The following is a 27,723-nucleotide window of genomic DNA, read 5'->3' as shown; positions in this document are numbered from 1 at the left end:
TGAGGACACCCAGCTTCTTGCCAAGAGTGGTTTGGCTACACTAGGGGAATGCCAGAAAAATGAAAGGTTTCTAATAAAAGTTGTCTCCAGGGCTGGGAGTCACCTGCGGCCCGGGGATATTTGTAGCCAGCCCCTCCCATGCTCCCCTTTGGGCACAACGTGGCGTTTTCTGCTCTGGCTGAAGAGGGATTCTGAGACCTAGTGTGACCCCACTTCTCCTGGCCGCCCTTTCTTCCTGTCACTGCCGGAGCTTTGGTGGCTCTTGTGGTCTCTAACATGCCTGACTCCCAGCTCTTTTTATTATGAGACAGGGTTTCAGTCTAAATTACCAAGGGTGGGCTCGAACTTGCCATCCTCCTGCCTCAGCCTCTCGAGTGCTGGGATCACAGGTGTGCGTCCCCATGCCTGGCATTTTGATGTTTTAAAGTGCGCCTTCCGCTCCGTTATCCCGTCACTGTCCTGACTGACACAGGGGTGCGGGTGGGGGGCTGCTACCTCTGCCCTGGAGGCAGGACGGTCCTCTCCCTACCCGCACAGTAGAAGGCACCCCCAAAAATGACCTTCGGCGGTTTTGCCGATTTATTTACTACCATTTGTTTTGTTTTGTTTTTGGTACCGGGGATTGAATTCAGGTCCTTGCGCTTGTGCAGCAAGCAGTGAAACCACTGAGCTAAATTCCCGGCTTCTTGCTACCATTTCTTGAGGTCTCTTCTCGCTCTGCCTCCTGTCCAGCCTGTACCTGCTGTGACAAGTCGAAGCTGTCCCCAACTCCTGTCTTCAGCCTCTCCCATCCCCAGAATGGGCCCCAAACACGCAGGGATTCTGAAGGGCAGGGCGTGTTTTCTTTGGCAAAATAAGTGCCCCGGGCCTGCCTGGCGCTGGCCTCTCTCGCCTCTTCCCTGGGTAGATGCAGGTGTGGCTTTGTTTCCGGTCTCCATAGAGGTGGGCGTGGCCACGGCTCAGACGCGCGGGGCGTGGTTAGGGCCACATCAGGGAGGACCCTTGCCGGGAAGTCCCTCGGCAGAACTCGCTCTCCCCAGATCCCCGTCTGCCACGGCAGGGCCCGGGGGAAAGCCGGGGTCCTGTGGTGGTGAACTGCCAAGCCCAGGCTGGTCACGGTGACCCGAGCCTGCTAGGACCCGCGGAGAGTCTGGGTCCTCCACATGTGTGCAACCCAGCAAGTTCACCTCACATCCTCTTGGCTTCCGTCTTCTTTTTTTTTGGTGTTGAAACAAGATGACCTTGAACTTGCAGTGCTCCTCCTGCTTCAGCCTCCCGAGTGCCGGGGTAACAGGCGTGTGCCATCGTGCTCTACTAAGCCTCTGTGGTTGGTAGGGCTCCTGCTACCCGTGGTTCCACTATGGCGCAGCTCTTTTCCTCAGAGCAGGTCCCCAGGCTTGGTGGGGCTTTTAGACTCTTGGCATCATCTCCTGAGCCCTGACCTGCCGTGGGGTGAGAGGCCTGGCTCACAGAGGTGGAAAAGGCCACCTCCTCTGAAAGGGCCCTGTTCCCTCACAGGACAGTGGGCGTGGGTCTCCCCACACTCGGGCCAATCCTCCTAGCAGCTGCCTGCAGGAATAACTCTGCTCATTCTCCGAGCTGTCCCCTGAGGGTGAGGAAGGTAAATAAAGGAGTCCTAATTTGTAACTAGCCGGTGTTTGAAGTTCTAATTTTGTAGCTTTCAATGGGAGTGCTATTTTGTGGTCTGAGATTGTCTGGGATGTTATTTGCTAACCCAAGCATAGAAGAATTCCTTTTTTTTTTTTTGGCGTTTCTTGAGACAGGGTCTTGTTCTGTAGTCCAGGCTAGCCTCAAACTGGAACTCTCGGTGATCCTCCTGGCTCAGCCTCCCATGTGCTGGGATTACAGGTGTGAGCCACCACGCCCGGCTAAGACCACGTCTTATTCATAGCACCACCTTGGTAGCCAAGCTGCAGTGCAGGCTTCAGCTGCACTAGACAGAAGCAGAGGGCGTGTGTATGAAGCAATTCAGTTGGTTCGTAGGAGGGCCGCCATCTGGAGTTGCCACAGGTCCTGAAGGCCCAAAGCCAAGCAGCAGGCCAGAGCTCTGGGCGGTTCCTCCCTCCAGGCCCTGGTGAGTTGGTCCTAAGGATCCAGCCCCTCGAAGGGTTCGGTTCAGCTCCGACCGCCACCGCCGATGTGGTGGATGTCAGGCACATCCGAGGGTCACTCCAGGATGCCTACCAAGAACCTGGCAGGGAGTCCCAGCTGGGTGTAACAGCGCACGCCTGTGATCCCAGCACCAGGGGAGCTGAGGCAGGAGGATCACAAATTCAAACCCAACCTGAGCAATTTAGGCACTTGTCAAGACCCTGTCTCAAAGTAAAAATTACAAAGGGCCTGGGATGGAGCTGAACTCGGAAGCTGTGGGTTTGATCTGTTCCTCCCCAAATAAATAACTCAAGACCATTGTTAGATTAAGTTGCTGCCTTCGCACCATTTCCTGGCGGGGCCTGAACTCCAGCGTGGGTGTCAGCAGGATGGAGCCACACACCCCCGCCAGGAGGTCCTTGTGTGAGGACAGAGCCCAGCCAGCATCAGGGGACCCACATGCACTGTCTGCCCCACTGTGGTGCCCCTCCCGGGCCTGGTGCCCTCTGATGACCTTCACAGCCCTCGTCCCCCGCTGTGGTCCGGGCCATGGCCAGCAGCGAGCCCCTCGCCACCATGTGGGACTCGGGGTGTCCCCCTCAGCCCCCTCTTCCACATGTTGGGGTGTCCAGGTGGCTGCCCAGTCTCTGCTCTCGGTGTAGGACCATGGCCAGCAGGCATGTACCCTGGTGTGCGTCTCGGGCCAGCCCTCGGGGACCAGGCTCTGCTGCCTGCCTTCTTTCAGACGATCCTCCAGGAGGCATCACCCTGTGAGTAGAAGGGCGGGGGAGTGATAAGGGGCTGAGGCCACATTCTGCGTGGCTTGCTTTGGCTTCTTTTTTGAGACAGTCTTGCTATGTAGCCCAGGCTGACCTCAAACTCACAGTGATCCTCCTGCCTCAGCCTCCTGAGTGCTGGGCTGATAGGTATGCACCACCATGCCCAGCTCACAGGTGCTTTAGGACTCACTTATTCAGAAGGTGGGGAGGAAACTCAGGCAGGGGCATGTGTTAGGGGTGCACAGCACAAGGCTGTAACTGTATGCATGTTTGCACCAAAAGCAAATGCCCATTTTTCCCAATTCTCCTTGATAGAGAGGGAAAAGAAACTTTCTTTGGATCAATGGCCACAAGCCATGTGCCCGAGGCTGTATTGATTAATCTGCTTTTGCAAGGAGACCACATCTGGTGCTGCATTTTCCGTGCAGGCAACTGCTTACATTGGCACAAGTCTGCTTTAATGCCTCGGGGTCTGTATGGGATCCGCAGGGCGATAGATCTACCTGCCCCCCACAGCTCTGTGGATCACCCTGCCTAGCGGCCTGGCCTTCCGCCCTCCATTATGCAAGGATACTGCAGCCTCATTGCTTTAAGAAGTCTGGTTCTGCAGCCTCAGCTGGGGCTTCTCTGGCACTATGGCATCCTTCTTACCAAAGATTTCTTATCTTTTTGTTTTGTTTTTTGGTTTGAGTCAGGATCTGGATATGTAATTCAGGCTGGCCTTGAACTCACTGTGTAGCCAAGGCTGGCCTGGAACTCTAGGTGATCCTCCTGCCTCAGCCTTCTGAGGGTTGGGCTCACAGAGGTGTGCTGCCATGACCTTTATGCCGCTTCGTCAAGCAGCCCCTGAATGTGGGCCGTCTCTGGGGTCTTTGGCGCCCTCCTCTGCATCCCTCCCAGAGTCCATATTTGTACCTATTTGTTGCCTGTTGCTGCCCCACAAGCAGCCCCAAAACTTAGCAGCTGAGGACCATGCACGCTCCCAACCCCGTAGCTTGTAGGTCCCTCGAGATTGCCACCAACCCCCAGGCCTGGAGTCACCTCCCATCCTGCTGTGGTGGCAGAGTCCACCTGCACACTCACACCTGTGCCTGCCATAGCCTGCGCTCACCTGGCTCCACAGCGTGTCATGGCCACCAGCGATGGGGGTCGAGTAACTTTGTCTTGCTGGCGACATCCTGTCACTCCTGCTGTGTCATTTGTCAGAAGCAGTCATGAGGGCCGGGGATTTAGCTCAGTGGTTTCGCTGCCTGCTGCCCAAACGCAAGGACCCGAGTTCGATCCCTGGTACCCGCCCCCCCCAAAAATTAAAAATTAAAAAGGGCTGAGGATGTGGCTTAGTAGTAGAGTCCCCCTGGGTTTGATCCCTAGTCCACAATAAAAGAAAGTAAAATAAATAGGTAAAAAGGGCTGGGCATGTGGCTTGGCGGTACAGCCACCCCCCCCCCGTGACCGCAGTGCCCCCCCAAAGAGTCCCTAGCCAGAGAATCCAAATGGAAATTTTACGAGTTGGCTAGGTTTGTTCCATTGGAAGAGGCTTCCAACGAAGGGAAACCGGAACAATAAGATTTCCTTCCCAAGCGCTGGGCCCCTCTTCACGTCCTCAGAAGGAGCAGGGGGTGGCCGGGATGCAGCCTGAGCCGCCTCCTGTCCCAGGCTCGCCCGGACGCGGCTTGGCTCTGGGCCGCCTTCCTCTCGGGAAATCTGTTCCGGCGCGGAGGCCTCCGATCGCGCTCAGAGCCGGGCCTGCCCCAGAACGCCGGCCGGGCGCAGCCTCCTCCCAGGCCCAGGCCCGCTAGACTTTGAAAGCTGTTTGGATCTGTGCTTAGTTTTTCCTTTTTTTGAAGCAAAACATTGGTACATTTTACGCTTCCATAATGATAACACCCAGGGAATTTGCACCTGTACACGATACCTCTCGCCCCTATTTTCCCACATCCCCTCTCCTCCCCGTGTACAAAAGCCTTGTTTCCATTTTTTCCTTCTTTGATTTTTCTTGTCCTTTCTTCTTCCTCCCTTCCCATTCCCTTTCCCATTTGAACACTTTCTTCCCATTTCCCAACATCCATTACGCCTCATTCCTTATTTCCACATTCAGTTTCTCACACCAGAGAAACAACGTGGTATTTAAACACGTGTGTCTGATTTATTTCACTTGAGAGTATGGTCTCAAGGTCCATGCATTTAGCTAGAAATGTCTGAAGCTCATCCTCCTTTTCTTGTGTTTGTTTTTGTACTAGTGATCGAACTTGGGACCTTGCATTTGTTTTTGTTTTTGTACCAGGAATCAAACTCAGGACCTTGCACTTGTGAAGCAGGCTGCAGCACCACTGAGCTAAATCCCCAGCATGCTCATCCTTCTTAATCGCAGAGTAGTACTCCACTGTATTAAAACAAACACATCTTCCTTATCCAATTGTCAGTTGGTAGGCATTTTGGCTGTTTCCAAGATTTAGCTATTACAAACTGTGCCGCTATAAACATGGGTGTGCATATATCACTGTGATATGATGCTTTTAGTCCTGTCAGGAAGATACCAAGAAGGGGAATAGCTGGGTCAGATAGAACCTCTAGTTTTACTTTTTTGAGGAATCTCCACACTGATTTCCACAGTGGTTGCACCAGTTTATATTCCCACCAGCAGTTCCTTTTTCCCTCAGCCCCACCAGCATTTGTTATTGGTTGATTTCATGATAGCAGCCATTCTTTCTGGAGTGAGGTGGAATCTCAGTGTTGTTTTAATTTGCATCTTTCAAATGACCAGTGATGCTGAACAGTTTTTCACTTATTTGCTGTTACTACTTCTTCATTTGAGAAATTTCTGTTCATATCAGATGCCCATTTTTGGTTTGGGTCTTTAAATTTGGGAGGTCTGATTTTTTTTAGTTCTTTATATATTCTAGATAGTAGACCTTTGTCTGAGATATAGCTGGCAAAAAGTTTTTTCCTGTACTGTGGGTTGTCTCTTCACTCTGTTGATGGTTTCTCTTGCTGTGCAAAAAGCTTTTCAATAAGATGAGATGCCAGTAGTTGATTCTTTGTAATATTTCCTGTGCAATCAGGGTTTTTGTTCATAAAGTCTTTGCCTACACCAATGTCTTTGAGAGTTCTACCTGTTCTCTCTTCCAGCAGATTTACTGTTTCTGGTTTGATATTTAGATCTTTGATTCATTTCAATTTTAGGTTAGTGCATAGTGAAAGACATGGGTCTAGTTTTCATCTTCGGCACGTGGGAAGCCAGTTTTCCAGCACCATTTATTAAAGAGGCTGTCTGTCTTCTAGTGAGGGGGTTTGGCTCCTTTGTTAAAGATGAGGTGGTTGGGCTGGGGATTTACCTCAGTGGTTCCGCACCTACCTCGCAAGTGCAGGGTCCGGAGTTTGATCACCCTGTTATCAAAAAAACAAAAAACCAAAAACAAACAAAAAAGATGAGGTGGTTGAGTGTGTCTGGAGTTGAATCTGCATCTTTTAATCTGTTCCATTGATCCTCGGCACTGGTTTGTTTTGCCAGTACCATGATGTTTGCTTTTTTTTAATTGCATTTTATTAGCTCTCAGCTATCTTTTCTGTTTTTTTTTTTTGTACCAGGGATTGAACTCAGGTCCTTGTGCTTCCGAGGCAGGTGGCGGAACCACTGAGCTGAATCCCCAGCCCTTTGTTTTGTTTTTTAATCACAGTAGCTTTGTAACATTATTTCAAGTCAGGGATTGTGTGTGCTTAGTTTTTCCAACTCCTTTCTCCAAATACTCCAGTCAGATACACTCACCACTGCGCAGTGGCGGCGGCGTCAGTGCTGACCATCGTTTCTGGCCCTGGTCGGTAGCGGCGACAAAGTGCTGTCCATGAAGGGATTGGCGGGGCTGGGGCCATCGTCACAGACGACCCTGTAACTGGAGGGGCCTGCAGGGGGCTTCATGTGACCCGGAAAGGATGATTCGTTAAGCAGGGGCCCTCAAAACGTCGCTGAGGCTAAGTTAGAAAGTTAGAAACGAAGAAAGACACACCAGGGATATGGCTGCTTTTTTTCTTTTTACTTTGAACATTAGCATTGGGTTGGTTACCGTACACATCCAAAGGCCCAGCATCTTAGAAAGGTCATTAAGCGGCACACCTTGTACCAGAGTCTCCAAGAATAAAATATACAATGCTACATCAAGTGGTTAAAAATACACAAAAAGTAGTTTTAACAATCTATAAACTTTTTATACTTAAAAATCATGATTGAGTTGAAATTAAAAAAAGTGCATTTCAATTGCTAAAAAAAAAAAGTATCGGTGTAGTTAACACAAGAGGAAATCAGTACGCTGAGGGGGACAGGGCGCTGGGGCAGGTGGCAGGAAGCCGGGCGGCGGCCGGCAGGGACCCTCGGCGCGTGTCCTGCTCACCGGGCCGGCAGTCCCTCTCCGCGTCTGCCCATCTCGAGAGCCCGGCCCAGCGACCACCACCCCGACCGGACTCCCCTAACCGCGCAGGCAGCGTGCCGTGGGCCTGTGCACACCAAGCCCGACGTGACTAGCTGCGTCTCAGCAGAGGTAGGAGGGGGACACGGCCCGTTCTGGACCCCAGCCACATGGCCTAGACCTTATGACCCAGCAGGCAGGACATGGACCGAGCAGCTTCTATTTCGTCAAACTCCTTTGGACAAATAGTCGACATTCAACAACAAGCTTTGTAAACCTAACGCTAAGCAGTTCCTGGCAAGCAAACTGGATTTTCTTTTCTTTAAGAAATGAGGAAAAGTGCAAGTGATTCCCATACTTTTGGGGAAAATGCAAATCGCAACAAATAAGCTGCACCTGGCCACCTGCCACCTGCCCGCTCCTGGCCTCCCTCGTTCTGCAGATGGCACTCGGGTGGCTGCCGCTGGCAGGAAACGGGTTGGGGTGGCCACGCCTCCGGCTCTGTAGGGTGAGGGGCCCAGCCGGGGTGTCCCCTTTGCTGGTGACCGCCTGCTCATCGGGAAGGAGACGGCGTAAGGACTGCAAGACTGGTGGTGAGCCAGAGGGCCATGTTAGTAAAGAGGATCACCTTCCCAATCCGTCCGCGAAGAGCTGCTCAGAAGCCAGCTGACCCCCAAAGGCCCACACCACGCTGCATCCTTTGCTTGGATCACGGGGCTGAGCAACCACTGGACTCAGCAGGGAAAATGCCCTCAATCTTCAAGATGCACAAATAAGCAAGGAGGTGAGGGACGGCAAACGGAGACCTGAAAGCGAGCTGAAAGTAAAGCCCGCGAAGTCCTTTGTTGCCCCCTTGTGGATACAGCCAGTACTGCGGTGGACTAGAATCAGCCTTGTCAAGAAATGAGCGGACTGCATATGCAAATTTATGCAAGACTGAGAATTCATCTAGTTTTCTGTGGCCACATCTATAGCCTTGGAAATAAAACCTGAAAAGTAAACAACAAAATTATGCTACACTGTCGCCTTTTCAGCCCAATGAGGAGACTAAGCAAGCATGGAAAGATACTGGGTGGAGGAATTAGGAGCCTTAGGATGTTCAGCTACTTTCTGCTAATTTGCAAATGCAGTGAGGCACACTCAAGTCCTTTGCAGAATGTGAGCTGGGACCTCTGTCCTGCTCACCTGTAAAGGACACACCCGGTACAGGGCCAGCTCCCAGTCCTGACTGACTGGCCAAGGCGAGGCTCAAGCAAAGCCCAGCTGCCAGTTTTTCTCTCCCCAGCCCCATTTCCTGTGCGTTCTACGAAATCACCTTCAGGGAATGTGGAATATCCCTGATCTCAGCAGAGAAGCGGAGCAGCCTGAAAGTGAGCTGGAGCTAGGAGGCTGTGGGACACTGCCCCCTGAAGACACGGACGGGACAAGCCAGGGGGCCCTGCACTGTTTGCTGGCTGGGGCTCTCAAGATGGAAGCAACACCCTGGAAAGCAAACTTCAGGCAGCCAGTTGTATGCAAGATGCAAGTGTCTAGGTCACTGTTGGGGGACAACAAGGCAATCAAACATAAAAAGTACTCAGGGCAGCAATGAGGAGCCCCTGCCACCATTCTCTGCAAAGCAGATCTGCCTCTTGCATTCGGAAAACGAGACCCCACTCCCAGCAGCCTTTCAATGTCCTAGACTTAGCGTTATGAAACGAAGCAACCCTCACACCGCTGCACTGTCCCACCCATAACACAGTCTGCGACAGACAGGACTCGGGCTTCATGAACAGCACCTTTAGACCCCTGCGGCATGTGGTTATTAGAGTGAACACCTGAGCGCTAGTAACTAAGGAAAGAGGAGGGAGATTTTGAGTGAGGAAGCAAAGATTTTGACTACAGCCAAAACACTCAACAGTTTTCATTCCCTACAAAAAATGGAATTCAATTTCCTCATTTTAAGGAGTTCCTTTGTTTTCACTTTTGGAGAACTTAGGAAGCAAGAGGCCCGTACGTAACACAAACTGTGGTTTTGGCTGTGAAACATTAACCAACTGCTAAGACAAGTTTTATCAATGAGATGCTCACATCGCATGCAGAATATGCTTCAACCTCCTTTTTATTACATCCTTCATATATTATGCAGCAATCATACTTTTAATATGCATTAGATGAGAACAACTAGAAAAAAGGTTTTTGAGGGGCAGGGGGATGGAGAGGGAGGCAGATCAGAAATCAATAAAGGACTTTTGTTAAACCCAGAGAGCACTTTTAAATTCATCAGGTTGAAATATAATTATGGGCACAACTTGCAAACTGGTTATGGAAGATAGAGGACACGGGGCGACAGCAGCATTCAGGGCCCCTTCGTCGGGAAGGGCAGGCGGAAGTTCAGGAAGACTTCAAGGGAGACAAGCTGTCCGAAAGAGACACCCAGTGACCTTTAAAGGTGAAGGAATGACCAGCTTCCAGTGAAAGGGGGCAGGTGAAGAGTGGGACAAGGGTAACAGGTCCCAACACGAGAGACGGAACATGTGAAGATATAAATAAAAGTGAAGAATGCAACCCCAAAATGACACGGAGGAAGGAGACAGAGCTATGTGCCAGATTCCCAGCCTAGGTTTGCGCTAGCCTGTAAGGTGAAACACACCGCAGGATGGGTGAATGGCAATGCTCACAGACAGTGAAATTGTCAGAGGTAGGAGTTGGACCAGGGAAGAGTGTGCCAGGGCTCTGGCTTGTTGAAGGCACTCAGGGAGAGAGTGAGGGATGAAGGTGTGTCAGGACGGAGGCAAAGGCTCTCACTCTATCATCAAGAAACCGAAACGACTCCAGAACACTGGTCGTGTGTGCTACACGGGTCACAAAGTAGAAAGAAAGCCAATTTGTATGTCACTTCCTGCAACGGCACAGCTTCTACTGAGGGAAAGGGAGAAGTCTGTTTTCTGAGTATACAACTCTGCCAGGTAGCTCTGACTCCAGGACACAATCTGATACCCGGTACATTATCTGGTTCTTCAAAGGAATTCACTGAAGCTAAAGCTTTGAAGTTGGGACAACTAAGAGCATCAGTTTCCTTAGAGTCTTGCAAAGCCTACCCTCTAAGACAGAAAGATCTGATCACAAAGTCTATAAAAAGTCTAGAGAGTATAAAAGTAGAGAACTATGAAAGTGGATACATCGGATGGCAACTTGTATGGCTTCCGTAGAAAGGGCAGAGGGTCTCTGGTTGGCTTCATCGAGGTAGTGTCCAGGGCTGCAAGGTCACACTTCTCACGAACGCTACAGGTGGCATAGGCAGGTCAGCAGGCGCTGTTATTGCATAATAATGCCACTGTCTCCAATGGCTGTGACCTTTCATTCCTGAAAGAAAATGACCTTTTGGGAAATTTCCTATCTTGGTTTAGGCAAAGGAAAATTAAAACTCAATATTTACTTGCTCAACGTTACAGTTGGAAAAATTCCAACTGAATTGACTTTTTAAAAAGTAGTGAGCTGATAAAATGCTTGAAAGTAATTTATCACTGTTTTCATTAAACACTCTCCATGTAGTCTGGGACAGCACTGACATTTTCATCACGTGGGTCGGCAGCGCAGTAGAGTTATCTTCTCTGTACAGTAGCTCAAACAGAAGGATTTCTCTATCTTTAGTTTTCAGGTTTGCTTTTCTTTTAAACATAAAAATCCACATACCATACTGGGTTGTACTAACTGAAATCTGCAAGATGGGGTAAATATATATGTACGTCTGAAATGTATTTCTATCTCTGCTTCATAGTCTCAAAATTTAAAACTGCCAGTAAAATCAAAAGGAAACCACATATCCATGCAACAAAAATAAAAACTGAAAAAAAAAAAATCTCATAAATTTTTACCGGTATCTCTTCAGAATATTTTGCCTTTGGTTAGTGTGCAAGGGACAAATTCTAGGGAGAGTTCTAACCATAAGAACAAGGTACTTCCAACAACTGCAGTTTTGAGAAAAGAAGGTACAACTATGGAAATCTCCATGCTCAGCCATTAATCTAGGGCTGTTTATGCACATGGCAGACTAGAAAAGTATACAGAAGGGATCTGAAAAGGCTTCTTGGAACTACAGTTAAGGTTTTTATGCAGACTCACCATTTGCTGAAAACAATAAAATCATAAATATGTGTAGAAAGCCACATGTTTTAATCTGATCTTTTTTGTTGTTCAAAATTTAAAACTTCAGTATGAGTGTACTTGACTCAATTTGAGAAAGCAAGCAGCCTTTTTTTGAGACAGTGTCTCACTGTGTAGTTCAGGCTGGTCTTGAACTCACTATGTTGTTGCCCAGGCTGGCCTCAAGCTCATGGTGATCCTCCTGCTTCAGCCTCCTGAGTGCTGAGATTACAGGGGCAGCAGCCTTTTTTAAGGCTAAAAAAAATTCATATTTGAATGATAAATCTATGAAAAAAGGATAAAAAATACAAAAACAAACCAACCACCAGAAATATAATGCCAACTCAGAAAAGCCCTTGGGGAATTTTCCTCAAATCTGCAACTCTTGCAATGTTACAAGCCCTTGAAGGCAATGTAAAATGAAGTTGCAAGAGAGCGCCCCAACTTGGTGTCTATGTAATGCTGCAATGAAAGACAGTACGGAGAAGGGCTGAGAACTCCAACTCTCCTGCATCTTTTCACGAGCAGGGGAGCAGGTAACAACAGGAGCTGAGGAATTCACAGGCGTTGCAGCAGATGTGGGAGAGAACACGGCACAATGCAGCTTTCCCTTAGTAGGGGACCCCACTCTCCACCCTGAGTCTGAGCCTTCACATTAAGCCTTGACGTGCACACACGAGCAAGGCTTCACCTGCAGTCCTGCGTGTCACAACTCTCCTTTGAGCAGTCACTATTTGTGTCCCGTGATGCTGACGAGGCACCATCTTCCCAAACACCACAGATCCCAGTCAGGGAAGGTATACTTAGCCAGGGAAAAACCCTGGAAGTTTCCAGACTGTTCCATAATCCATTTCACTAAGAATTATACTGTAAGAAACTGATTTTTTTTTTTTTTTTTTTTTTTGCTTCTGGGAAAGATGGTGGTGGTTATCTGCTTACTGCTAGTTTTCCTGTGTGGCAGCTATTTTCCTATGGTTATAGTTACTTGAATGAAAAATCAAACACAACTACCAGAATTTTCCAGGGTATAATCACAATACACCTCATGAAATGGTTGATTCAAAGATCTTGTCTAGAACTCAAAATTGTTGCCTAATACTGTAAATTTATTTAGAACAAATAAGGTATAACCAATGAACTAAGCTATAACGTACATCTTTTTAAGGACAATTATTTTTAATATTATAGGCTTGACCATGAAATAATGCTATGTCTACATAAAAGTGTGGCTTTACAAACTTGTCCTGGAATGCAAAGGAGATGGTGGTGGTAGGGGGGGACAGCCACTAAGGTAACAGTCACAGCAAGGAATTAACTTCCTTATTGGCTTAGGTGCCCAGGGGCTCAAAGAATGTACACAGATATAAAAATACTACTGTTTAAAACTTACAGCCAAAACAGGAAGAAAAGTATGTCTTGAGATACTTTTCTGTCTCCTGCAGTATCTTCCTATGCATTTTAAAAGCCAAAGGCAAAATCTGAAGGAGAAAATTTGGAATCATTAAACCAAAATAGCTAATAGAGGGATCTAGGCCTGGGATTTAGCTCAGTGGTTTCGACACCTGCTGCGCAAGAGCAAGGATCCGAGTTCAATCCCCGGTACCGAAAGAAAGAAAAAAAATAAAAGAGGGATCTAAGCTCAGCGGAGAGTTCCATTTTTCCCTGCTGCAGAGCTAAATCAGCTGGAAAAGTGCTTGACGCCTATCTGCACATTTAATATTAAAAAATAAAATAAATAAAAGCCAGGCAATGATCTACGGACCCAAGGAAAGAGTAATGAAGAAATTCCAAGGTTTAAAATGGAGAGGGCAGTGGAGGGAGAAGGACCTGTCCTTGGGACTCTGATCTCTGAGATGAATACCGAGTTAGTGGTGGTACCGAGCCTGGACGAACTATTCAGCGGAAGTCACCTGTGTCAGCCCCGCCTCCTGCCCGGCATGCTCTCTGGAGGCTCCGCAGGGAAGCGAAAGTGAGGCAGGCGCTGCTCTCCCCTTGCCCAAGGCTGTCGGCCGGCACGGTCACCTGCAGCGCAGGAAGACTTACACGGTGTCCCTGCTACACTATCAACTGTGTTAAAATCGCTCAGAGTTGTGAACATCAGACATTTCCAAACTCATACTCAGTTTGTCTTCTCATCCAAGTTTCTCAGCCACTGCCAGCAAATCATGTTTGAGATTTCAGTTTGCTACGTTAGCTTCTCATAACAATTCTAAAAAATAAAGCAACTTCAGAACGAGAGACTCCAATTTGTTTCCCAGAATGGTTAAACACGAGCACAGTTCCTAAGGGAAGTGAGAAACAGATGTGACTAAGAGGAAACAGTTCCCGCTACCGGACGTCCTTCTCCTGACAGTGACCAACCCCATGTTTCCAGCCCAGGGCACCTGTAGGCGAGCGCCCTGGAAAAGCCCAGCAGCCCGAAAAGCTCTCCACTTACTGCACGAAGGGAGCCCGAAGGAGCACGGCGCACAGGCGCGTCTGAGCCCGACGCCACCTGAGTGTGAGCAGAGGCGTGAACGGTGAAGCACGCACGCCCTGCTCGCCTGCGGTGACCCAGCCTGCTGACCGCTCACACATATAGTCTCTAAAGCACCTTTGAGTTGTACAGGTGTAAGAATAGCTTTGAATTATAGAAGTTATATGCATCTTTAAGAATCACATTTTGATGATTATAAAAATTTTTTTCTATTTTACAACATAGGTTCAGCTACACTGAAAAATTACACCGCTTATTGAAATACATTTCATTTTAGAAACAGACTACTAAAGAAGTCTATACAAAAACTCTAAAATAATTTCTGTAGTAAAATAAAGAGTGCGTTAGGAGAGCTACACGAAGAAAATTTCCATCTTTCTCTATAATGCTTGATATACTGCGAATCGGGGCCAGCTCCACTCTGCAGCCAGCACCGATAGCGGAAAAGAATTCATTACAATACACAGTGATACAATTAATGCTCTGGATTAATCTCACAGCCTTCCCGATTAGTACAAAGGAAACCAGGCCTATCTCCTCTTTGAGGAGAAGTCCGGGATATAAAAGCAAGCATACCTCATCAGCTGATATGAAGTTATAAAATCCCGTAAGTTGGAGTATTTGAAATTTATAAAAGTCATCAGAAAATGCAAGCAAACTGGGCTTCAGTTCGGTGGTTCCCCTGGTTTCAGGACAGTCCTCGCGAGCCCGAGGTGGTCCCCGGCTGTCCGGGTCTGCCGGTTCGCCCGCCCCGCCCCGCCCCGCTCCGGCAGAGGGGCTGCGACCTGGAGGGGGGCTAGTGGTGCGGGGTAGCGCCGTTCTTGTCGGTCAGGTGCCGCAGGAAGCCGTCCTCGGCCTGGCCGCGGTGGTTCAGGGTCTCGCTCTTGAAGAGTGCGGGCGGCGGGGGCAGGTGCGGCACCGGGGGGATGGGCAGGTGGTGCGGGTGGTGCGGGTGCGCGTGGAGGTGCAGGTGCGAGAAGGGGTGGGGGATGGGCCGCGGCGGGAGCGCGCTCACCGGGCTCGGGCTCAGGCTGGCGGGCACGGGGGTAGCGGACGCACTCACCGCGGGCCCGGGGCCGGGACCAGGGCCGGGGCCCGGCGCCGTTGGGGACGTGGCGGGCGGGGCGGGCGCGGGCACGGTCACCGGGCTGGTCACGCGGAAGCACTTCTCCTTGTGCGCCTTGAGCATGTTAGAGAAGCGGAAGCGCTGGCCGCACACATCGCACGGGTAGGGCTTCTCGCCGGTGTGCGTGCGCCGGTGCCGCTTCATGTTGGGCCGGCTGGTGAAGCTCTTGCCGCAGATCTCGCAGATGAAGGGCTTCTCTCCTGCGGGCGACGCAGACACGCGTGAGTCTTGGGCGATCACTGCCCCTCACAGCGGGCCCGTGGACGGGGACACGAGGGCCCTCACACGCGCCGGCGCGGCCTGTGACACACAAGCTGGGCGGTCGCCGGCCTCGCCATCAATTGCCCTTTCCTTCCGGTCGGGTGCCAGGCTCCGCGGGGCAATCTCACCCCATCTCAGGACCGACCCGCACGTTATGACACCTGCCTCCTCAGCCAGCTGCTGGGAGACTTAAGTCCAGGCTCCTGGACCCCTAACGCTCAGCACCCAGCCCTCCCCCCAGCGCCGTGGGACGCGAAGGGCGAGTTTGGTTACTGTTCTCGGGGCAGGACTCCTTACAACTGGAAGGAATCCCTCACGGGCCCCCCGGCACAGGCCTAGGCTCCTCTCTGCCTCCTCATCCAGGCAGGAAGCGGACCCTTTCTGTTGCCTTGCCCCAGGGAAAGGGCTGGGACTCCCTCCCTTCCCACAAGAGTGGACTGATGGGTAGGAGAGACCCACGTTCTCCCTGACTATCAGGGCCAGTTCCCGTCCACCGTTTCTCTTGTCTTTCTGCTTGCCCCTATTCTGCCCTGCACTGTGCTGCTCTGCACGCGACTTGCGCTCCTCTTTCTGGATGGTGCAGAGCCATTTCCTCCAACCCACCTTAAAAATCAAATTCTATTTTAAATAGCACTGACTAAATCAATTATGTATGGGGCATGGTAGTTGATGCCTGTAATCCCAGCACTCAACGAGGCCGAGGCAGGAGGATCACTTTGAATTTGAGGCCAGTTTAGAGTGCACAGTGAGTTCAAGGCCACCCTGAACTACATAGCCTGACCCTGTGTTAAAAAACAGAACAAAACCAAAAAACAAAACAAAACAAAACAAAAAACACCAAAAAACAAATCAAATCAATTGTGGTATATACATCTAATGGAAGGGCCGGGGATTTAGCTCAGTGGTTCCGGTGCCTGCCTCGCAAGCGCAAGGTCCCAAGTTCGATCCCTGGTACCAAAAAAAAAAAAACCAACACACACATCTAATGGAAAATGTCACTGAAAACATTGTAGAGTACAGAAATGTATTAACACAAAAATCTATAATCTATAAGGATTGTCTATACTCTAGTAAATAAAACAAGCTATAAAATTTATCCACCTTTAAAATATGCATAGGAAAGATACAAACAGAATACAACAAACAATACCAAGGATTATTTTTAGGTAATGAGGATTATGGGTGATTTTTACTTCATATTTATTTTTTTGTTTGCTTTTTTTTGTTTGTTTGTATGCTTTTTTGAGACAGCTCATTATGTGGCCCAGGCTGGCCTGGAACTCATGGTGATCCTCCTGCCTCAGCCTCCCGAGGGCTTGGCTTATAGGCATGTGCCACCACACCCAGCTCAATTTTTACTTTATTTTTAATGCTAATCTGTAATAACATGACTTGTACAATAGTGTGTTAAAAGCAGCCCTCTGTGATAACTGATTAATAGATCCATGGCCCCTGCTCCTTGACGCTCCAAAGTTTGTATTCTTCACTCTCAATAGCATCAGGCTTGCAAATACTCCCTCCCCACTGGATTCCCTGACCATTCAGCAGGAACAATGCACTCCCTGAACAGGAAGTGAGTGACATGCATTTAATTGTGCTCACAAGCAGTCCTGATCGCTCATCATCTCTCATTTATAATCCTGACGAGAAAAGTCTGTGCATACAGACCTAGCTCACTGTTGCACACCACAGCAGCCTTGTTTACTAGGCTTTTACTAAATACCTACGAATAAATATTTGTTAATTCTAAGACATGCATCTCCCCCGACATTTTAACACTTCTGAAACTGGCACACACCTTCTAATCAATGCCATGTCCTCGTTGGGCTGAAAACATTTTCTTTCTTTTTTTTTTTGGTACTGGGGATTGAACTCGGGTCCTTGCGCTTGCGCAGCAGGCAACGAAACAACTGAGCCAAATCCCCGGCCCCAAAATTTTGCCCAGGCACTCCAGCAAATATTCATGGATGGCTTTTTTTTTTTTTTTTTGTACCAGGGATTGAACTTGGGACCTTATGCTTGCAAGGCAGGCGGCAGTACCACTGAGCTAGATCCCTGGCCCTGAAAACATTTTCTTAGCAGTATAAGTGCAGCTTGTCTCATGACTGATGGATTTTTTATTTCATTCATTTCTCACCCTCTGCTCTCATTCTCCCCGACAGTCCTCTCCTTATAACTTCATTTCTAATACAGATTTTTCCTTAGGCAAAGGATATGCTGACCAAGGAGCACTCAGGATCCAAAGCACTTGTCATTCATAAACTAATCAAGTGGCAATTGTCTGTATACATCATCAGTGGCCTCAGACCCTGGTCTGCCTGAGCACACTGGCAGGTTCTGACGTGGAGAACCTGGCCTTAGAGTGGTACGTCTGACGCTTACGGTGTCCTCAGCAGCCCTCCACCTCACAACTCGCTGTTTGGACGTGGTGTGAGAAACACTGCCTGTGGTCTGCTGCAGGAGTCAGGCTGCCCTGGACAGGTCATTCAATCTTTGAGCCTCGGTTTCCTCCACTGAAAATAAAGGTAGTTACCTACCTAGTAAGCCACACTCGATTCATTTTCAGTGCTGCTGTTATCATCATCTCCATGACCAGGCATCAGGCCTTAGCTCCGTGAGGCGGAAACCAGGCTTCTGCCTTGTGTCCCTAGGCACCTGGCACCGTGCAGGATGCAAGGAAATGTGGCAAGCACCCTACCATAAACTCACCCCATCCTAGGAAACCTGAGGGCTGGCCGGGTTTCCTAGACAAGTTGTGCCTCACTTTTAACTGCAAAGACATTTTCACAAGCAAGGTGAATTCCCACAGGGCCTTCATCCCCCCAAATATACCATCATCTCTAAGTGTGAAGCCTTGCTTTGCTCTCTAAGTCAGTCTTTCTCCTGGACCATCTCAGATACTACTATCATTTTTTGTTTTCTTTTTTTTTTTAGTTTTTTTGAGACAGGGTATCACCATGTAGTTCAGGCTGGCCTTGAACTTGTTATGTAGCCCTGGCTGGCCTCAAAGTAATGGCAATCCTCCTGCCTCAGCCTCCTGGGTGCTGGGATGACAGGTGTGTGGCACCATGCCCAGCTGTTTTACTCTTTTAATGAGAAAAATAAAGGTGCAAGTGAATCATATTCCATTAGAAGAAAAAGGAAATGTCCAGCTCACTTAGTTAATCAAAAATTATTTAACATAAAGTTTAATTCAGTAACTAAAATTAAAAAATATGTACTTTGGTTTCATATTATGGATAACTAAAGGTCCTAAAGAAAAAAAAGAGAAAGACAAAGGGTAAGAGAGAAATGCAGGAGAAGGAGGGAGGCAGGGAGGAAGGAGGAAGAAGAAGCCCAGGAAGATCAGCAAGGAGATGCGAATGTGGAGGGAGACGGAAGTGCTGGCGGCTCCACGCAAACCTACAGCAGAGATTAAGCGCCTGTGTGCTGAGCACTGTGTGTGACATGACTTCTGCTTTAAAAAAAAAACAAAACTACTTATATCCTACCTAGTTCCAGTTTCCTGCCAAGTAAGAACAACAAAAATCTTGAGTCCTCCAGGAGACTTAGTTAGAACTAAGAAGCTCTCCAAGGGCCCTGGATTAGGACGGGCACCCGGTCAGGCACCCCGCTAGGTCCTGCACTCACCCCTCTGAGTCGGGCTTCAGTTATAACTCCCTTCTGAGGTCTGCCGCAGCTAACTAACCCTGTGGCTTTTCAGCTGGCTCTGACGAGACAGAAAGCTGCCAGGCAGGCATTTCTCTCTGGACTTCAACAGAGCAATGCAAACTAAAGAGACCCAGTCACAGGTGGAATCCGCTTACCACTAGTGAAGCAGGGACAGCAGGGCAAGCGAGGTGACCCTGGGCCTCCTCCAGCTCTGCTATGCTGTACACCTGGAACCCTATGATTAGGTTTGATGTAGAGACCCCAAATGCTTCATGCTGTTCACTTTGTGCAAGGATGGCGAATCCCGGAGCATCAAGTGCAGACCGTGGAACAGTGACAGTGTTTCAGGGCAGCTGTCCGTTTAGCTGGCCCTCTGGAACCTAGGTAATCATGCGGTTACAGGACTCGGGCCCATGCCACAGAGCCTGGTTAACATTTATGTAACCTCCCTCAATGTATTGTGCCTGAAAGCTGTGTATTTTTGATAAATTAAATCCAATCAAAGCAATATTTTATTTTATTATTTTGAGATAGGTCTCCCTGTATAGTCCAGGCTGGCCTTAAACTCACTGTGTAGCCCAGGCTGGCCTCAAACTAGTGGTGATCTCCTGCCTCAGCCTCCTGAGGGCTGGGATTACAGGAATGTGCCACTATACCCAGCAAAAAAAAAAAAAAAAAAAAAGGATTAAGAGTCTTCTATTTGGACCAGGGATTTAGCTCAGTGGTTCTGCTGCCTGCCTCGCAAGCGCAAGGATCCGAGTTTGATCCCCGGTACCAAAAAAAAAAAAAAAAAAAAGTCTTCTATTTAAAGCAGTGTCCTCCATCTTTATAAGGCCCGGAACCCTTAGAAAAATGGTGAATGTATATACATGAAACAAGATTTCTGGAGTTCCTGGGCCCAAGAAAGAACCCGTTATCTTTTTTTTTGGGGTACCAAGGATTGAACTCAGGTCCTTCTGCTTGCGCAGCAGGTGGTGAAACCACTGAGCTAAATCCCCAGCCCTAGAACCCATTATCTTAAAGACACCACAGTTAGAAGGCATTCACAAATAACCCTTTTAAAAATGGAGCTATGAAAGCCAAAATTTTCAGGAATAGAAATCTCTTTTCTTATGTAGGTTGATTTAAAGTGGAATTTGCAGTGAGATACCGATTTGGGGTTGAAATTTCCAAGAAACAGAGCCAGAAGATCCCCTCACCAGTGTGCGTCTTCATGTGCTCGTCAAAGTACTGCTTCATGTTGAAGTCCTTGCCGCACCACTGGCACATGAACTGCTTGTGCCCGATGTGGATGCTCATGTGGGAGCGTAGCTGGTACTTGTACTGGAACCGCTCATCACAGTTCTGCAGGGGATACAGTGGTGAGGGCTGGGTGCCAAGCCCGGAAGCCTCACCTGCACCCGCCCTGCACAATCTCTGCCGTGAGTCTGTCACACCCAGCTATCTCCTCTGCTCTGTGTCTGCCACTGAGTTATGAGTAAAGGCACATTTCCTCCCATAACTATCGCTGGAGCACATACAACTTCTCTGAATCACCGCCAAAGGAAAAGTCGGTCATTTCAGTGTTGTTCCCGTCACCCTAAGAAAGCTGGCCGTGAGGCAGACAGGACATTTCTCTTCCTAGTCAAGGCACATGCCATGCTGAGTGCCTGTCACATCAGAAGCTGGTGGCCTGTGGTGGGCAAAGCTGCAGCCCAGCCTGGCCTGCACGGGATGCGTCCCTTACCTCACATCTGAAGGGCTTCTCTCCAGAGTGCTGCAGGGAGTGCACCTTCAGCGACATGCTGCGTTTGAATGACTTCCCGCAGGTTTCACACGTGAATGGCATGTCTTTCGTGTGTGCTGCAACACAGAATGCACTTATGCTCAAAACAGTTCCACCAGAAAGCTCAAACTGGAAAAGACAGATGTCAGGCTGTAAGGCAGTTATACTTTAAAAATTTTTTTATTTTTTTTATTTTTTTAGTTATACTTTAAAAGTCATGTTCTGAAGAGGAAAATAAATAATAATGTTGGAAAGAAATCTGGGTGGGGAGACCACAGCATCCAGTGCACACTGAGAACATAGTGCATTTGGTCTCCACACATTCAAACTGATTAAAGTATGGCAGTGCCCCACGTCCTGCCCTGTCCCGCACATAAGGTGCCCTGAAGAATGGGCAAATTATAGGTGTGAAGGAAAGCAAGGAGGAAAAACTTACCAACCATGTGTTTCCGCACGTGAGCCATGGTATAGAATTTCTTCTCACAAATTTCACAGGCAAATTTCTTTTCTGCATATCCATGTACGATCTTGATATGTTCATGAAGGGACCAGAGTTTCTTGAATGATTTGTTACAGGAAACACACTGAGCAGGATAAATAGAAATAAACTTATTTACTGGGGCTTAGAGAAAGCCACCTGGCCTGGCAGATGAAATGGAAGAACTTTAGGTTCAAGGCACAGGGCCGGGATCCAGACAAACGCTATTCCTCCTCGGAGTCCAGATTCCAACACCAATATGTGTATGTTCTATTTTCCAAGATGCATCTTTTAGAGACCCTTTGCGAGTATGAAAACAGTGGCAAAAACTAAGCCAAGCAGTGGTGGAAAGTTCCACTAATATCAAAGAATTGACTGCTAATATCACATTAGTATTGTTCCTAGGGAAAAAACCCTTCAAGTTCATTTAACATGTGGATTATCAAGTGCAGCATCTCCTACACACATGGGTCACCATGCAATTAATAGGTGTTTACCAGAGTACACAAGCTGGCTTTACATGACATAAACAAAAGCAAGGCAGAACATACAGGTGCGGTCACATATCTGCAGGAGTTTAAAAATGTTTTGACACCTTAGAAAACACATTTGGAGCCTTCATTAACACACGTGATTGAGATTTCACTATGTGCTCTCAAATTTCATTTACTCATTCATGTAAACTCCCCCCTCTGGCAGAAGAGGACACAAACTCTCAACTGTTAGCTCCACTCCCCTTTCACCCTGCAGCCTGGCCCCATCTTCCTTACAGGCATCCACAGAACTACAGGTCCCACTGCCAGTCCCTTATGCTACGAATCATTAATCACCTGGAAAATTAGGCAGGAAGTGCGTCAAAATAAAACGTTTCTGGTTAAAGCAAAACAACACCGAGAAGCTCTTGGTGCCGGAGACGGAGATGTGCGGGAAGCAGTCAGTGTGCTCTGTGAACCAAGATCTCCAGACCTTGCTGTCACTGCACCTCCCCACCTTCGAGGCTCGAGGCGCGGGACTGGCTCCAGGAGGACCCACTGTGCCTGCGGGCCATGCTGCGGGCCGGGCCGTACTTTCTGCTTGTTAGCAGGGCATCAGAACAAAGCCCAACGTTCTTTAGGAATGTGACAGGCATTCACTTAGCAGAATCCCCAAAACACTAACACGAGTTGAAACATGTGGAGGAATGGTGAGTTGGTCAAAAAGGGGGATTTGTTTCTACAACTTCATGCAAATTTAAGGTAAAAACAACAACAACAACAACAACACACCCTGTATGTAGACAAAGACAGGAGCCCCTTTTCAGAACTGAATCACGCAGAACCCAGGTGTGGCCCCTAGGGTGCAGCACAGCGCCACCCGGCTGGCCTGAGTCTCCGCAGCCAGGGCCAGGGAGGGTGTGGGCAGCTGCCCAGGTACTGTGACAGCACTGTAAGGTACTGTGACTCAGCCTGCTTACCCAGCTCGGTGAGCTCCAGTCACAGTCGATAAATCAAAAGCAGTGGATTTTTAACAAAGGTCATTTATATTAAAAAAAAAAAATCTCTTCAAAGCAAGGCAATGATTTCAAACAGTTGATTAAAAGCAACAGAGATAAGCAAAAATTAAAAGTAACTACCAAGATTAGCAACATTCCAAAAAACAAAAGCAAGACAATTTGTCTTTTAAAAGAAGATTAAACTTGGTACAAAACATTTCTACTGCACGTATCTTACAGAGACGAGGGCAGACTTACCTTTTGTGAACAGCACTAACAGGCAAACACACATGCAACCACCTGAGCTGCAGTCCTCACAGCTCACCTCTCACCCTATCCGTGCAGGCCTCAGCACACCAGCTCGGCTGGGCGCCTTGACCACACTCACGGGGCACAGGTTAGCCCTACTGCCAGGTGGGCAACATTCACTCAGCTCGGCCTCTGTTAACGTGTGCATATTCCCTTGGCTCAGCCTCTTGACAAATTTAGTGCAGTCATCGCTCCACGGGTAAAGCACACTCCCTCCTGGAGGTCTTCCATGTCCACCGGTCTGAGTCCTTAGGGCTTTGTCCCCATCAGCTGCACTAGACTCTGGCATCCCTTTTAAACAGAAAAGAGCCTTTCTCTACTCCTGCCTTTCACTTGGGGTCTCCCACCTCGCCAGAAGATGCCACAATGAATTCTATCAAGCGTCCTATAGCAGCACATCTCAGTGCAAAGTCGCTGCCGACTTTGCGTCCTGGTCAATCAGCTCTACCAGCTCCCCCTTCCAGTGTGCCTGGGCTCCCTCTAGTCCAGCGTCAATCACTGTACATGGAATGCTCTGGAAATACCAGGGCAAGCCTCGGTTTTGGAAAGACCCAGGCAGAAGCTTCTAAAATGACAAATTGGTGAACTCTGTCCCTTCAGCCTGTAGTGTGCTTATTCTCTTGGGCAGAACCAGATGAATCTCAACAGCCAGGTTCTATCCTGGCAAGTTTGCCCTCTTGTTGATGAGACCTACCTGAATGTTTTTTTCACAGTCTGTTTGCTGGTGAAGGGACAGCTCACTTTCCAGGACAAACTTCTTGCCACACTTATCACAGATCTGCATGCGCCTGTGAGTAACGTTCATGTGCTTCTCCAGGTACCAGCGAGTATTAAACACCCTGGGGCACTTCTCACAGGTCAGAGTCTCTTTCTCTTCACACTTAGCTTTCTGGACTGGCGCCTTGGGCTCTCTGGTGGCCCGCTTCTTACGCTTAGGTGGCTCTACACTCTTCCTACGCCCTCTCGTAGTTCTGGGAGAAGGGGAAGTGGCAGCTGCGGCAACAGAGGCAGCTCTCCGCGTTCGCCTTTGGGTAACGCTGACTTTCTCCACTATCTTCTCCTTCTTCTTCTGCCTTTCATTCTCTCCGTAATCATTGCTGTCATCTGTGGCCTCTTCCTCACTCTCTTCCTCTTCCTCCTCACTGCTCGTCTTAAGAACAGGAGTCTCTTTGGACTGAGAAGAGACACCCTTTTCCCCTTTAGATACATTTAATGTTTGATTATTAAGGTTTACCTCCACTATGATCTGCTCCCTTTTGTAAGAGACCTCTTCCTCTTCCTCCTCCTCCGTGTCATCAGAATTCTCCCGATCTTCCTTGACAGCGTGCACGTCAGACACTGCTCTTGCCTCCCTGAAATATGGCTGTTCCTCTGTCTCATGGAGATGTGGCTTGCTCATCTTGGCGTCCACTAGCACAGAATAGGGACTTCCAGATTCCCTTTTGTACACTTTGGTGGACAGGTCAAGTTCCTGGTTGGCACCATGGTAAAAGGTGGATGGCACTTGTCCGCGACGGCTCTCTTCTTGTGCCATCCCTGCTACATGCACAGGACAGTTTTCAACCAGCTCCTGACAAGAACTGGCTGGGTGGCTCATTGGTAAGTGGCACAATCTATTAAACAGTTCAGACTAGAGAATTAGATTTCAAACAAGGTAATTATCAAGACTCAAATCTTTTCCCATCCACAGAGAATTGCTCAAGTGACAAAAAGATGTGGCTGGAACCTCTGTGCAATTCTTCCAGTGTCACAGCACCACTGTGTAAGTCAGAAAGGTCTGGTATTACGGCAAGAGCAGAGCACTGGGGACTTTCCTCAGAGGAGAGCTGCAAGGGACTCGGAGCACCTTATCTACAAAGAGAAAGGAAGAGGAAAACGTCAGGCACCACCATTTCCTTCTTATGCCATGCATCTGTCACGGGAGCACTTGGTCACCACAAACATAGCTGAAGGTTATTAAACCCTTTGCATACACAATGCATTACACTGCTTCAATGGTTTGGCTGGAGCATTACTTTCCTAGCTTATATAAATTCACAAACATTTTCTGTTAAGATGGAAATTCTATGACAGCAAGTGCCACAAGATATCCTCAGGCATGACACAGAGCCCAGTACACACTACATTTCTTTCTTTTTTTTTTTTTTGGTACCAGGGATCGAACTTGGGTCCTTGTGCTTGCGAGGCAAGGTGCAGAACCACTGAGCTAAATCCCTGGCCCAGACACACTACATTTCTGATGAGGAAAGAAACATCTGGCACTGTATGGCACTCATCAACCTCCCTGCTACACTGAGGTAGCCAGATCTAAGGCCTCCATCCACAAGGTGTTCACAGTCTAGTTCACGATGTGTCCGGAGACACTCCAGAGCTTCATGTGAGCGGCCATGCTTTCAGCAGTGACCACGCCACCACAGCAAGAGCCCACAGGATGCAGGTGGTGGCCAGACAGGCTCTGTGCCTGTGGAAATAAAGCAGCGAATTGGTATAACTACAGAAGAGGATGCAGATGCCCCTGGCCTTAGCCAATCTGTAAGCAGGGGACAGGATAGGACCGTTTTCAAGCTTACTAAAGTAACCCCAAGTTGTCAAGTATTTTCACATTTGTTGTGTGCATATCTCACTGGACCCACTCAATAACTGGATGATTTTCCATGTGTTAGTTGCATAGGTGGCTAAATTCTGAGAAACAGTAACCATCACACTGATATGGTTCCAAGAAAAATAAAACCATCCATTAAAAAAAAAAAAGATTAGAAGGGCACATAATTTGCTCTGTGACATGGCCCGCATTGCTGTTTAGCCAACCACCTAACCGCTGACTCACACAAACACTACTGCAAGCACAAAGCCTACCTCGCTGGCAAGAGGAAGGAAACTGGTCTTTACCAAATGCCTGCTATGTGCAAGGAGCTGTAAAAGCTTCTATTATTCATTATTTCTATTTAATACTCACTATAAAGCTTTGGGGTTGATTTTTCAACTTTTTAAAATTAATCATTAAAAAAGCACCCAGAGTTTTACAAGTCAGATACATTGGCCCTACTCAATTGAGTCTCATTCTCCAGGGATAATAATGCTATTTTAGCTGTTTCCTCCTTGGTATTCACTTCTCTTTCTCTATATGAATGTATTTCTATTTCTTGACTTTTTTTTTCCTCCAATTTCAGGTATCACCTCTCGTTCACAGATAGTTGCCTTACATGTTGTTCTTAGCTCTCCCTGATCCTAACAGTTGTATCAAACCTTTTAAAAACCAGTATTTACTACTTGTGTTTTAATGACTATGCATAGTTCCTAAATATTTCTCATTTCTCTGCTCCTGTCTTCTTTTCTATTTTCTTTGACCTTGTGGATTTATTTCTTGTTTAAAATTATTCTACTTTCACTTTAGTGGAATTTCAGGAAGGAATGGTGATAAACGCCACCATGTTTTCCTTGACATCTAAGTAGGTATGTCTGTACTGTTTGTAGGTATAAAGGAGGAAATTATGGCCCAATTTTGCAGAACGGGAGGCTTTTGGAGAGGCACACATGCCACTGTGCAAAAACACGCCTTTGTTTTAGGAGGAAGAGGAAGAAGCCCAGGGGGATGAGGTCAGGGATCAGAGAACAGCCGAGTGAACAGCCCGCCTTGGCAGGGCCCTGTCACGGCTGGGTTTCAGAATTTGTTGCAGACCGCTGTCTCCTCTTCCTGCCCCTTTCAAATCAGTGTTTGTTATTAGGTTGTCCCTACTCACTGTTGTATTGTTTATTATGCTGGGAGCAGTGGGTCATTTGTCAGCTTCTCCCCAAGTCTCTGGAGTAGGAAAAGAACTATCTTCTCACAAGGAGTCCACTGTGCACTGCCCTCCTGCATAACCTGGGGTCCTGGGCTCTGAGCTTCATGCTGTGATTGCTGGGCCTGTGAGTGCTTTACGTTGGGGTGGAAGTGAGTGTGTTTTGCCTTTAAGGGAGAACACACCAGACGCCTGAAACCAAAAATCGGACAGTGACAGACGCGCTGTCTAGCAAGTACTCCCAGCTCTCTGGCCCTGGCACAGGTAGCACTGTGCTTCCCAGCTCCCAGAAATCACGAGGGCTACATGACAAGTTCTGGCCAGCATGCCTGAAGCTAAGCAAGCACTTCTGAGCTGCTCTGTTTAATTGCTAATGTACAGCAATATGCTTGTCCCATCAACCTGGATCACCGAGCAATGATAAAAGCAGAGTTCCCCGCCAGTGATATAATGTGAGAAAGAAATCCTGCCTTGCTCAAGCTGCTGAGACCAGGGAGTGGTGATACTACCACACAACCCAGCCAATGGAGTCCCATGTGTGCCTGTGTGTGTCTGTGTGTGTGTATGCGTGTGTGCAGGAATTCCTAACATATAGGATAATGTCTCTCAGTAGAATCACATGAAAGGTTAAAAATCAGAAATACAAAAAGCTGAATTCACAAAGGAATCCTTTAATAAACAGTTGATAAAACTAAATAAGATTATCCTTTCTTTTAAAAACTTCTTATGAAGGAATGCGGTTCTATCTAACTGATGAGTACATAGATACATTCCCTCAGGAACCTGCAAATGACGTCTCCACACTGCTCGTCCCAGGAAAACCCACGGAATCCTCAGAAGCCGCCACAGCACAGCGTCTGGTCCGAGGGCTCACTGTGGAGCGACCCCGGGCACCCACCCTGCCCAAATTTTACTTTCTCTTTTTTTTTCCCACATTTTACTTTCTTGACTGATCTGGGCACCTTTTGTATTGTTTGCATTTTGGTAATAA

General features: G+C 48.2%; 1 protein-coding gene across 3 annotated transcripts in view; it reads right to left on the bottom strand.

The window, feature by feature from the left end:
• Positions 1 to 6,901: 6,901 nt before the first annotated feature.
• Znf652 (zinc finger protein 652) overlaps positions 6,902 to 27,723 on the bottom strand; it is a 54,837-nt gene continuing 34,015 nt past the window's right edge. For all 3 annotated transcript variants that reach the window (XM_021239894.2, XM_087202429.1, XM_004859650.4), the window contains exons 2-6: positions 23,648 to 24,804; positions 21,132 to 21,279; positions 20,657 to 20,772; positions 20,130 to 20,274; positions 6,902 to 15,218 (exon numbers count right to left, since the gene is read on the bottom strand). In XM_021239894.2, the coding sequence (XP_021095553.1) occupies positions 14,689 to 15,218; positions 20,130 to 20,274; positions 20,657 to 20,772; positions 21,132 to 21,279; positions 23,648 to 24,550 (1,842 nt within the window). In that variant the 5' untranslated portion in view covers positions 24,551 to 24,804 and the 3' untranslated portion in view covers positions 6,902 to 14,688. The remainder of the gene's footprint in view (positions 15,219 to 20,129; positions 20,275 to 20,656; positions 20,773 to 21,131; positions 21,280 to 23,647; positions 24,805 to 27,723) is intronic.

This window comes from Heterocephalus glaber, unplaced genomic scaffold, assembly GCF_053883595.1.
Source record: "Heterocephalus glaber isolate CG9 unplaced genomic scaffold, H.glaber_assembly_v1.0 deba00001773, whole genome shotgun sequence".
Lineage (NCBI taxonomy): Eukaryota > Metazoa > Chordata > Mammalia > Rodentia > Bathyergidae > Heterocephalus > Heterocephalus glaber.
Note: the sequence above shows the minus strand (reverse complement) of the source record. Positions and strands in the feature narration are given on the sequence as shown.